Source organism: Corvus hawaiiensis, chromosome 21, assembly GCF_020740725.1.
Source record: "Corvus hawaiiensis isolate bCorHaw1 chromosome 21, bCorHaw1.pri.cur, whole genome shotgun sequence".
NCBI classification, from domain to species: domain Eukaryota; kingdom Metazoa; phylum Chordata; class Aves; order Passeriformes; family Corvidae; genus Corvus; species Corvus hawaiiensis.
In genome coordinates this window covers 3,637,975-3,651,023 of record NC_063233.1, presented here as the reverse complement: position 1 = coordinate 3,651,023, position 13,049 = coordinate 3,637,975, and the positions used below count along the sequence as shown (strand labels likewise).

General features: G+C 50.6%; 1 protein-coding gene across 8 annotated transcripts in view; it reads right to left on the bottom strand.

Moving 5' to 3' along the window:
* The window catches only part of VAV2 (vav guanine nucleotide exchange factor 2), a 125,364-nt gene that overhangs the window by 39,372 nt on the left and 72,943 nt on the right, over window positions 1-13,049 (bottom strand). For all 8 annotated transcript variants that reach the window (XM_048325276.1, XM_048325277.1, XM_048325278.1 and 5 more), the window contains one exon: window positions 7,134-7,192. In XM_048325276.1, the coding sequence (XP_048181233.1) occupies window positions 7,134-7,192 (59 nt within the window). The remainder of the gene's footprint in view (window positions 1-7,133; window positions 7,193-13,049) is intronic.

The window sequence follows — 13,049 nt, the reverse complement described above, 5'->3', positions numbered from 1 at the left end:
AATTTCAGACTTTGGCTGTTCCCAGCACAGCATTTTGATAGCTCCAACCTTCCCCTTTTCTTTTTTCCTCCTCTTTTTCTCCAGGAGGAAAAGTCACTCTGTGAGCATGGGATCACCCCACCCCTGTGACTGTGTCCCCTGTCAGCAATCAGTTCTGGAACCCCGGGCCCACCATCCTGAGCACTCCTGGAGCTGCCCAAAGATAACCAGGTGTTTTTCCAAGATTTTGGCACACCACTGAAATCGGCTTCATGGAATTAGGCAGATTAAAGCAGCATTAATTTACCAAGAGGTGGCTGTGAGCTGACCAGGGACCAGCAAAGAGGTGACCTGCAGCTGCTTCTCCAGCCCTGCCCTCAACCCAGGCAGCACCTCCAAGATTTGGTTCCCATCTGTGACACAGGAGCAGCGTCAGGGAATGGTTTTGGTCCAATGCTGTGACATAAACCCACACTATTAATGCCCCAAAATCCATTTATATAAAACAGAATAGAATCAATTCTCCCCGTGCAGAACGAGACACATCAGAGCATACCAAAAGCTGCTGAATTTAATTAAAATCACACTATTGTGTTACATTACTCATCTCTGGAAAGAAGCACCTCACGCGGCGCCAAATTTTAGACGCATCCTCTGAAAAATTACGGTTTGCTTTTATTTGTGGTCTGGAGCTGGCAGAAATTCTCACAAGATTAATTCTGATGGCAATCCAGCGGGGAAAGAGCGAGTTACATCACCAGATAACGCAAAGATGATGATGATGATGCTGATGATTTTGCAGGAGAGCACTCGGCGCAGTGTCAGCGCCCAAGGGTGAGCTGCAGGCCCTGCTTTATCCTCAGCTCAAATCTGAACCGAGCATTTCTGGAGATGAGAAGACAAGAAAATAACAGCTCGTATAATTTTATGTTTCAACACATTATCGCATTTTTAAAAAGCCCCCGTGTACCAATGCCTTGCTTAAGCAAGAGGGATGATTTTTCTCCTCACTTCAGCTCCACATTGATGAGAACAGATGGATAAAATCAAAAGGGGAATCCAGAAATGTCTTTCTTGAAGAGAAAGGAAAAAAAAAGAACCCAAACCCTGTGGGGTAACAGCACAACCAACCACTAGGGAATGACTGCGGCAGTAAAGACCTGGGATACATCCCACAGCATCCAACAACATCAACAGCCTCACTTTGGAAAACACCTGGTGAAAACACAAATCCTGAAATCCCCATTTTTAATTCGCAGCAGAGCAGCACAAGGTGACTTTTCAGCACTCTTGAGTTTTTCTGCTCTACCTGAGCAGCTGCCATCCTATGAAACATGCGCCAAGAAAAATAAATAATTAACCTAAATGGGTCTTTTCTGCCTGATTCCAGGCCAGCCCCAGCACTGCTGTCTGCAGGGAAGCACCACCAGCACATCCCAGCCAAGAGGGGCCCAACTGTGCAGCATAAACCAGCTCCAAACAGTCCATTCCAAGGGCCAGCAGGAATCCCTTCCCCAGGGAGGTGCAGAGCTGTCCCAGAGCATCCAAGTGTCCCTCTCCAGGCACAGCCCATAGGGGAGCCTCCCAAGTCCCCTATTTTGGACCAGCTGAGCCTGGAGCCCTTCTCCATCCTTGGAGCATCCTTGGGGCAAAGACTGCATTTTGGAGAGACAATCAGAGGTACTGGAAAGGTCTCCCAGGGCAGGCAGTGGCACAGGAGGAGCTCTGAGGAAAGCACAACGTGGACAAAGCCGATGAACAGCGACCAAGCAGGTGACCCCAAAGCCCAGCAAGCCCCACCTGATCCCACCCAGCAGAGCTGAGCTCATCAGAGCTGCATCTTCATTAGCAAAGCTGCTGGTGGGGAGGGGGACAGAAGCTGCCTTTGCTTTGTGAGCAGCTGCTCACGGCGTGACCTCAGCATCCCCCAGCCTGCAAAGCAGCCGCGCAGGAAAACATGTCAGGGAGATTTTTCAGGCTCTCTGTGAGGATACAAACTTGCCAAAAGAAATGTGTTAAGAACGGTTTTTAGTGGGAAAGGAGCTGCTTTTCAGCCAAGGATTCTGCTTATCAACAAATGGAGGAGCTTTATGGTGGCTCCTAAAGGTTTGTTGGTGTCACAAGAAACAACCTCCACCTGACCGCCTGCTGGTGAGGTTTGTGCTGAGCCTCTCTGGGTTTGTGCTGGTGACCAGTTCCAGGACTGGTCCTAGTTCCAGGAGAGCTCTGCACAGCAACTGTATGTATTTCCAGACACGGATCCTCCCCCAGCCTCCGCCATCTCCATTTTATAGCAACACTTAAAGTGTGTACAAGGAAAACACAACGGCACTAAAACAATAATGGGCAGAGTGCAACTCCTGGCGGGGAATAAAACAGTCCTTGTAAAACCAGCCTTCAGGAGAAGAGGTTCCCTAACAACCTCCTCACCAAAAGACACTTGAGAACTTAATTGTCGCCTTTAATTGCCTGCCATTTTCACACCCAGCTGGATCCGCCTCCCATCCCCAGGGGCAGGGGGAGCGGAGACCAAATCTGACCTGCAGGAAGCCTCCAGCCTGCTGGAGAATCCTTGCAAACCCCATAAAAGATTTCCCCCTTCTCCCTTCCCTCCTTCAGGACAGCAAGGGGAACATCCCGATCAGCTCCAGCTTGTGCCACCACATCTTCTGCAAGAAGTGGGGGTTGCTGGTGGGATCACAAAGCCCTCTTTGCAGGGTCACCCCCACACCACACTGGGGCTCAGTCAGATGGGGAAGTGGATTAAAGTCATGAAGCCTGGACAAAACTCCAGGTTTAATTCCGAACTGGTGGCTGAATCGCTGAGGAATTTCCTGATCACCCAGTGACACACACTGAGATCACAGACACACAAGTTTTGCAGGTCCAGCTCCCTGTGCCCCCCGCTCCTCCCCTGAATGCAGCATCCTGGGCACCTCCTGCCAGGAATGCTGCTCTGCCTCTCCCTTCCCATCCCTCCTCCCCCTTTCCCCCCCCACACACATCCTGATATTATTGGCAGCTGTTGAGTACCGAAACTCCACGGCTGACAATGCTGCACTCCTCATTTCGAGCCCTTTCGATGCTTCACCTGGGCAAAGGGGAGCAGTGATGAGCCCTGGCAGCAGGCAGGGGCTGCAGGGAGTCTCCTCTGCATCAATCCTCACTGGTGGCAGGATGCTGGTACTCATTTGGCTGCCCCGAACGTGCCTGGAGGTGGCTCTGACCTGGGCTAATCCCAGTGTTGAGTTTATCTCCTCTCCTCTCACTGTCTGCACTGTGGAGATAGGAAAAATCCCAGAATCCTGGAATGGTTTGGAGGGGACCACAAGGATCATCTCGTTCCAATCTCCCTAACCCAACTTCCACTAAACCAGGTTGCTCAGAGCCCCATCCAGCCTGGCCTGGAACACTTCCAGGGATGGAGCATCCACAGCTTCTCTGTTCCAAAAAAATGGAGACAGGGTGCCCTGACACCCACTCCCACTGGATCTGGACTGGTCACTTATTCTTCCCACTGACCCAAAGGTCCTGCCTTGGCCCCAAGATGGGGAAAACTCATCCTTGTGTCCTTCCCTCCACCACCCAGCCAAAGCATCACCACTGCTCCTGTGAGAGAAAACCTCCTCTGACAACCAGGATTCACCCTCCTGCCCATCTGCAAATGTTTTAAACTCTCATTTATGGACTGTGGTGGCTTCTGAGGAGAGTCACCGAGAGGTTCAGCTCATACAGAAAGGATTTACTCGGATTTAGGGCCTCCATAAAGGCCTCTGAACATGGAAACCCCTTCCCGTTCTCAGCTGGGCTTCTCTGTGCACACATTAGAAATGCATGCAGGCAGCACAAGCCAATATTCCTTAACCTCCTGCTTTGCTTGCAGAACTCTGCTTCCAGCAAAAACATAGATCTCAGGGAGATGAATAAACACATGCCCCCTCCTCTGCTCAGAGCTCACTTTCAGCCCTTAGAGCACGAGGTGGATGATGGAGCCCAGAGGACGCCAGGATGTGCCACACGCAGCAGGGAGCACTCGTGGCTGTGGCAGGAAAGTCTTAAGGGAAACAAACAAAAAAAAAGACTTTAAGAAAAAAATTCTAATCCTGGTTTATTGGGACCTGCAACAAGAAGTCTTGCTGTCCTCTAGAGAGCTGAGTTTGCTCAAGAAAACTTGGAATGAAAAGTCGGAAAGGGGATGAAAACTCTTGCTCCAAAGCACAGGAGAAGCTTTGCACGACATCCCTGTGCAAAGACCACACTGCTGCAGGATCCTCCAGGCTGGCTGGGAAGTGCCAGGCAGAGTGGGAATGGGGTAATGGAATTAACGGGCGCGGGTCGGGGCTGCAGTGGAAAATCCTGGCTGGATAATAAAGGCTCCTTGTTCAGGGACAGCCAAGGATGGAGCACTTCTCCCTGGAAGTGCTGACAGTCCTCCAAAAAGATGGGGGGAAGGATGAGAACCAATAACAAGCAAATGAATCTCCTCTCCTGGGCAATGCTGCACATGAGGATCTGCTCTTCGTCCCTAGGTACAACCCTTTGGGACAACAGAGGGATGAAAAACCCAGCAAAAAGCTCCCATCCCATCAGCACAGAGCCTGTTTCCTGCAGGATTTGTGGAAGCAGCCCTGGGATGGGGATGAGGCAGGCAGAGGATGGTCACAGCAGGGCTGTAGCTACAGCTGCTGCACATTAAGCGCATTGCAAATAAAACACTGCATTCAGGATCGAGTTTTTGCCCTGTTTTTGCTGCTTGTTTCTTGGAAGAAACACTCTGTCATCTCCACAGAGCTATCCTGATAGCTATCTGGAGTACTCTGGGAAACAGGGCTCCTCTGCCAAGGTTCCTGTAGCCAGAAATTATTAAGACAGAAAGACTGATTTTTTTTCACTGAACAGCACACAAGATTGATTTTTATTTTTCTACACGCCATGAAACTTATTTAAGGACAAGTAATAGGCTTTAGGATTTATTTCACTCTTCATTTCCGTGATCCTGATTCTCAGACCCTAAAATAGGGATTGGAGCAGAGCCACATTCGTGCTGTGGGGCTGAAGACCATACAATCCACATAGCATTTGAATTTCACTGTCTTTACCACGGTTTTAAGCGCTGTGCCTAAGCCAACAAGATATTTCCCCCTTCCAATGGAAGCATCTTCACTGGGAGAGGGAAGAGGATGGACCCCAATGAGCTGAGGGGCAGTGGTAGCTGATGTGAGCAGTCCCTTCAGGGAGCCAGAGCTGCTGCTGGTTCCCACAGGATTAGATTAATTCAGATTAATTCATCTGAGATTAGTTTCTGTCATTGAGGGGTTTGTAATGGTGCAGCAAGAAATCACCTAATTTAAAGGAAAAAAGATGCAGCAATGGACAAAGCCAGGGCTCTGTGGCTGCAGGGGACAGCGAGGTGGGAGGGGACACTCCCAGGAGGGTATTTTCCTGGAATTACAGAATTCATTTCTAGTCTAGTCTGTTCTATTTTCCAGCTACAGGAGTGACAGCATTTTCTGTTCCTGCAGAGCTGGAGGAGAAACAGGGTTAATACACAGGAAAACAGAGTTAGAAGCAAAGGCTCGCTGAGCTCTGTGCTATTCTTGTGTAATTATGGTGCCAAAGGCTTCCAAGATAAAGGATTTTAGTGGGAACACCAGTTGTAAAATGAATGAGAAAAAGCCACATAGCCACGAGAATAGCAAAGCCTCCCTTGTCCCTGGATCCCAGCTATGCCCAGCCCTCAACACAACCAACAGGGGCTCAGCCAAAGCCTTCCCAGGAGGGGATGGCAGCTCCCTCATCCTCTGAGCTGGATCCAGACCTCCCTCCCTGCCTTGGGAAGGGCTTGGCCAGGGATGACACCCTGGAACCCCTCTCAGTGATGCCCCAAGACTCAAACCCAGCCCTTGCCAAGGCACTGCAGTTTGTGTGGTGAATCCCCCACTGCTCCTGGCCTCCAAACCCCTTGGATGTTCTTTTCCCTTAAAATAAAAACCACTGCAGGCTCCTCCAGGACTCAGGGCTATCATCATAACAAACAGTCCTTAACTTATAGCACATCTTTATTCCTGAAACCCTCGCCCCCTGCGTCTCCCCCCAGCCCTGCTGGGATCTGTCGGCTCCGTGTTTAACAGATGGGAAGGCTCCGAGCTGGTTTTACACGTGAAAAGCTGTTCCCCTCCAGCAATCTCAGTGCAGACAAGGCAGGGAAAATATGTTCCAACACTGGGAATCGTGGCAGGGGGTGCTGGGGATGGGTGGCAGGGCTGGGAGTGGGGCAGGGACCCCATCCAGCCTGAATCCCTTCCTCCTGGCTGTGCTTAGCTTGGGATGCACCACAGTTCCCCACCCAGAACAGCAGCAGGACACATGCTGTGGAGAAAATCAAATGTGTTCTATAGTTGGGGGGTGAAAGCACACACACTCTCCCCCCAAAACCATGGAAAGGTAATTTAGACTGCAAACTCATCCCTGTTATAGCTGTGGTCCTAATGAGATGTTCCCAGATTAATAATACAAAGGCACACTAACAAGGAAAGCAATTGGAAAGCAATTTTGCAGGGAGCTGAACAAAGAGCAGGATAACAGCTCTGCCTAACAGGGGCTGTCTGCTGGATTTAATTCCTTCTCCACTGCTCCCTCAGTGAGCAGCGGAGGAGCAGCCAGCACACCCTGGGTGTCAGGCACTCCTACCCCCCTCACCAAGGATTTGCCTTTGACAAAGCCAGGGGGACAATTCCCAGTTGCTTAGGCCAGAAAGGTCCCTGGGCTCTCCTGCACAGGGGCAGGGGACAGTGGGGACAGTGGGGTGATGCCACAGCTCCTGGGCACTGCTGGCTTTCCTGGGATTCCTCATGAACCTGAGAAAAACCTCCAGCAAGAGACACCAAAACTCACCCTGCTGCCCTCCCCAGCAGGGACAGTGCACACAGTTCATCCTATTTTCACTTATTTCATCTGAAACTATTCCAAAGCAGTCTGGAAGGTGCTTTTACAATGATCCTACCTATATCCCAAAGGCACCCTTGGTGTCTGTTTAACCCCATTATGTGCAGCTTCTGAAGAGTCTGATGTGATTAAACACGAGGAATATGGACAGAGAGAGAGAGAGGGAGAGAGAGATGTCATTTTAAAGCATCATATTGAAGGGATCTTACCTAATTCCTTTGGTTTGAGCAATACTGTGGAAGGAGAGCCTGGATACTGCAGAGATCACCTGGAAATGAGAGAAAAAGATGCTGCTGTGCTTACTGAGGACACAGGAAGGTTTGGTGGGAGCCCAAGGACCCCCAGCCTGGTGCTTGGACCTGAACCCCCACTAGAATGAAAGTGCTCCAGTCCCCCCCTCAGTGTCACAGTGTCACCACCAGGGCTGGGAGGACACTGCCAGTGCAAACCCTGCACCACTGAGCACAAAAGACATTTAACCCTCAGCTATAAAGGTATTATTGAACAGCTTCATCCAAGGAAACTCCATCCCCACACTCATTTAATGAGCCCAGACCTGCCCTGACAGGTTTTATGCAGCACTAAGAAGCATTGAGAAAACCCTCTTACTTTGTATGTTATTACAAAAGGATTACAACTCCTTTTGTGTCTCTCCTCACGCAAAATGATCTTATTGAGGCAAACTTGCCAAGACCGAACAGCTCTGACTTCTTGCAATTCAATGAAGATGCATCATCAGTTTGTCAGAGGTGAGGGCAGACCATCGCCCTTTTCTAGCAGAAAACAGCCAGGAGTGATTCAACACGAAAATATTCTCATCAGCATTTGCAATCAGGAGCAATAAAACCACCAGGTTTTTCAGCAAAACTCCCGTTTTTGATGGAAGTTTTAATTGCTATGGGGAATTTTCAATGAAGAGGAACAAGAAAATGGGTTTGAGTCCCTTGTAGATTTAAACCGTGTTTTTCTCTTGTTCACATTCACCATTTCAAAGCTGGACTGGTAAAAACAAACCTGTTATTTTTGGAGTGGTTCCCAATCCACTGGATGAGACATGGACAAAGGGCTTCTTGAGTGGTTCTTGCTCAAGGAGCCCCAGCTCGAGGTGTACAAACCCAGCCCCGTGGGGGCTGCTGCTGCCTGGAGCTGCCCTGCACCCAACCCAGCCACGAGGGACCCCTCTGGTCCCTTTATTTGGGATTTTACTTTGGGATGCTCCCCTGGTTTGCTGAGCCACCTCCACACCACCCGCCCAGGGACCATGTGCCTGGATTTTCTCCTGGGATGTGCTCAGAACGTCTCTCCCTCACACATTTTTATCCCAGGACATCAATGAAAGCCTCATCTCAGACCCTCCTCTTCCTCCACACTTTTGCAACCTTCATCCCTCTCATTTTTCATTTGCCATGAATTCCAGTCTGGCTGTTGGCTGCTGGTGCCCCACATATGGACTCAAAGCCAGGGCAGCAACCACAAAACTGCCACACTTTGGTGCTTAGTGGGTGATTTCCACATAAAAAACAGGGAACAGAACACCCCTGAAAGGCTCCAGGGCTCATCATGGCACAAAACATCACGAGTGGTGCCTGAAACACCGAGCCCAGACAGGGCACAGAGACTCCACTGGCACCCCCAGCCCTGCTCCAGGGGGCTTAAAATAGCCCCAGGGAAGTCCTAGACTGACTGACTGAGTCTCTTCCGTGCTCTGTTTTTAGCCTTCCGAAGTAAAAATCCAGTTTATGAATCAGACAGTTCCACCGCAGGGTTTGACTTCCAGGGAAATTGAAGAGAAGAGCTCAATGTTCTCCTCACCAACAAGTTTCCCTTTGTTCTTTGCTGAACAGCCCCAAACTCTGCACATCCTGGCACATCAAAGCCTGGGCCCTGGTTCCAGTGAGGATCCCAAATCCACACTCAGGTGACGAAGCAAAGTGACCCAAGGTGAGGGATCAGGCACAAGAAACCTCCTTGAAGCATCTCCAGAAGGCTGAACAGCAACTGTCCTAATATCAGGGAACATTATTTCCATCACCAACTCCTACTAAGAGCACAACAAGCCAAGTGCGAGGTCTGCTCCTCACAGATCCCATCCCCTCACAGATCCCAGCCCCTCACAGATCCCAGTCCCTCACAGATCCCAGCTCCTCACAGATCCCAGCTCCTCACAGATCCCATCCCCTCACAGATCCCAGCTCCTCACAGATCCCAGCTCCTCACAGATCCCATCCCCTCACAGATCCCATCCCCTCACAGATCCCAGCCCCTCACAGATCCCATCCCCTCACAGATCCCAGCTCCTCACAGATCCCAGCCCCTCACAGATCCCAGCCCCTCACAGATCCCATGCCCTCACAGATCCCATCCCCTCACAGATCCCAGCCCCTCACAGATCCCATCCCCTCACAGATCCCAACTCCTCACAGATCCCATCCCCTCACAGATCCCATCCCCTCACAGATCCCAGCTCCTCACAGATCCCATCCCCTCACAGATCCCAACCCCTCACAGATCCCAGCCCCTCACAGATCCCATGCCCTCACAGATCCCAGCTCCTCACAGATCCCATCCCCTCACAGATCCCAGCTCCTCACAGATCCCAGCCCCTCACAGATCCCAGCCCCTCACAGATCCCAGCCCCTCACAGATCCCAGCCCCTCACAGATCCCATCCCCTCAGAGACCCCAGCCCCTCACAGATCCCAGCCCCTCACAGATCCCAGCCCCTCACAGATCCCATCCCCTCAGAGACCCCATCCCCTCACAGATCCCATCCCCTCACAGATCCCAGCTCCTCACAGATCCCAGCCCCTCACAGATCCCAGCCCCTCACAGATCCCATCCCCTCAGAGACCCCAGCTCCTCACAGATCCCAGCCCCTCACAGATCCCAGCCCCTCACAGATCCCATCCCCTCAGAGACCCCATCCCCTCACAGATCCCATCCCCTCACAGATCCCAGCTCCTCACAGATCCCATCCCCTCACAGATCCCAGCTCCTCACAGATCCCAGCCCCTCACAGATCCCATCCCCTCACAGATCCCATCCCCTCACAGATCCCAGCCCCTCACAGATCCCAGCCCCTCACAGATCCCATCCCCTCAGAGACCCCAGCTCCTCACAGATCCCAGCCCCTCACAGATCCCATCCCCTCAGAGACCCCAGCTCCTCAGAGACCCCAGCCCCTCACAGATCCCATCCCCTCAGAGACCCCATCCCCTCACAGATCCCATCCCCTCACAGATCCCAGCTCCTCACAGATCCCATCCCCTCACAGATCCCAGCTCCTCACAGATCCCAGCTCCTCACAGATCCCAGCCCCTCACAGATCCCATCCCCTCAGAGACCCCAGCTCCTCACAGATCCCAGCCCCTCACAGATCCCATCCCCTCAGAGACCCCAGCCCCTCACAGATCCCAGCTCCTCACAGATCCCAGCCCCTCACAGATCCCAGCCCCCAGCCAGGAAAGTGCTTAAGCACGCATTTAACGATAAGTAATCCTCTCCATTTCAACAGGATTAAACAACATTCTTAAAAGTAAGTCAGCCCTTAAATGTTTGCTAAACTCTGTCTCATTTTCCCCTGTAAAACAGCTTTGTATTTGCAGGCAAACCCAGGCCTAACTTCTGGCTCTCGTGTTCGGTCAGGCCAGGCAGGATCTGCCACACACCCACACGGCAGCACGAGGGTCCCTGATCTCAGCTGAGGCTCTTCCCTGCTTCTGGAATACCAGGACATACCTAAAACAGATATTCCAACCTGGCCTTGGACACTTCCAGGGATCCAGGGGCAGCCACAGCTTCTCTGGGCACCCTGTGCCAGGGCCTGCCCACCCTCACAGGGAAGAATTTCTTCCCAATACCCCATTGAACCCTGCCCTCTGGCAGTTTAAAGCCATTTCACCCTGTCCTGTCACTCCATGCCCTTGTCCAAAATCCCTCTCCAAGTCATTTGAAGTTGTTGTTCGGAGAACTATTCTCTTATCTGTGCATTTTTCTTCCAGGAGATGTAGGGCTGTGGGCTTTAACAACAGGGGTTTATGCAGATTATTGCTATTATTATTACTTCTTCACCCATTTCTCAATGCAATTTCCTCCCTGGAAACTGCATTCAGCAGACAAAATTACCATAAAAGCTATATATAACATCCCTCTGACAATAAAATGGCAGGAATATAAATAGGAATAGAAAGGTACAAAATGCAGGTGATGCACAGACACTTTTTTCTACCAGCAAAGGGTTAGTGGGAAATTTCTGGTGGTTTTGCCATGACAAGTGAGGGATGCCCTTCACATTCCTGAAATTCCAGTGTGCCTTGCATTTATGGGCATGAGTTAAATCCAGCCACCCAGCTGGTCATTTACTGACCAGAGAGATCATTGTTGCACAACAACAGCACCACAAAGTGAGGCACGAGGGCCCTGCATGTGATTTCAGGTTTAAAAAGGCCCCAAGTTCTGCACTTCATGGGAAAAAGCAAGCAAATAAAATTTTTTTTTAAATTTTAAAATAATAATAATAAATAAAATAAAATAAAATAAAATAAAATAAAATAAAATAAAATATTCAAGACTCAAAGTGGGTTCCTCACACTCCCTGGTCACTTTGAAAAAAAAAAATGGATGAGAAAAGAAGTGGGATTTTTTGAAAAGAATAAAAAAACCCCACAACAGTCACACCACTGGAATAAGACATTCACCACTTTTCTTTCTCACTACCAACACTTTCTCTTAGGAATTACAGATTTGAAAATAAACCAAAGCCAAATAGAAAATAAATTATTATGTTCACTGCTCTTCTACTTCCTCCGGCGTTGTTTATGGCTGATGGTATCTCTGAGCATCTAAAAAACTCTAAAATAAACTTTTTTGTATTTGAAAAAACAAACTGACCCAGCTGGGCTGGAGAACACTTTGCATAGGAGGAACTTCCCAGTTCTGGGCACTCCAGGAGTGACCCTGAGAGCGAGAATGAGCTGAGGGCTCACAGCCAGCACTGAGCATTCCCAGAACAAACAGAGATTTGCTTCTAAGCAAATCAGGAGCTCTGCCCAACACTGATAACTCTGGGCAGAGACCTCTCTGTGCCACCTCTGCACATCCCCTGCCAGGGGGAGAAGGTTTCACAGCCTGGAATTCCATGGAATCATTTTCTGCTTTGCCCCTAAACTCATGAAGGGCAAAACAAATCCTCAGGCCAAACACCCCCGGCCTCAGGCAGAAAGCTGAGCCCAAAATCAGAGACAAACTGGTGGTATCTCTGAGCAACCAGAAAAACTCTCAAATCGACTCTCTCAGGTTTGAAAAACAAACGGAGCCTGCTGGGCTGGAGAACACTTGGCATGGGAGGAACCCAGAGATACCATTTCCGAGCTGGATAATGGCATCCCACAATAAAAACACTGACAGGAACAGTCCCAGGGACAGGAATGCTCAAAGGAAAGCAGTCCTGAGAGCAAGGAGGATTTGATCCAGCTGCCTCCAGCCTGAGGTGCTGGAGAACCCTGTATTTTCTCCCACTGGTGCACGTGGCAGGTCAGCTCCTGTTTGCTCTTTTCCCTGGACACCTGGGCACTTCCCAGCACCTCCCAGCCACCTGCACACCCCCCTGGGCTGGGCACAACCTGGGACTGGCAAACCAAAGTCTCACCAGCAGCTTCCAGCCTCCCATCTCCTCTGTTTGCATATCCCTGTCCCGTGGTTTGCACCTTGGCTGGACCAGCCCTGGAAAACCAGAACAGCCCAGAGTGTGAGGGGAACACAAACCACAACCTGCTCACTCTGGATCAGTTCTTTGTGCTCTTGCCTGGGGCACAAACCTGCAAGACCCTAAGCAGCAAACACGAAAGCAGCCCTTTTCCCTGGACACAGCAGCCAGGCCTGCATCCTGGGAATCTGATGGGGAATTCCTTAAATCAACACCTCCTGATACAACCTGGTACCTGAGAAGAGCATCAGCCCTGGCTGGGCAGGAGGAAATCAGACATGGTGTGATGTTTTCCTGGGATGCCAAGGGTGGGCACAGCCCCACAAAGGGATCAAATCAGATGGATTTTCCTACACTCATCCTTTCACCTGGACCACATCCACCCAGCTGCCTGCTGAGGATGAGGCTATTCCATAATAACT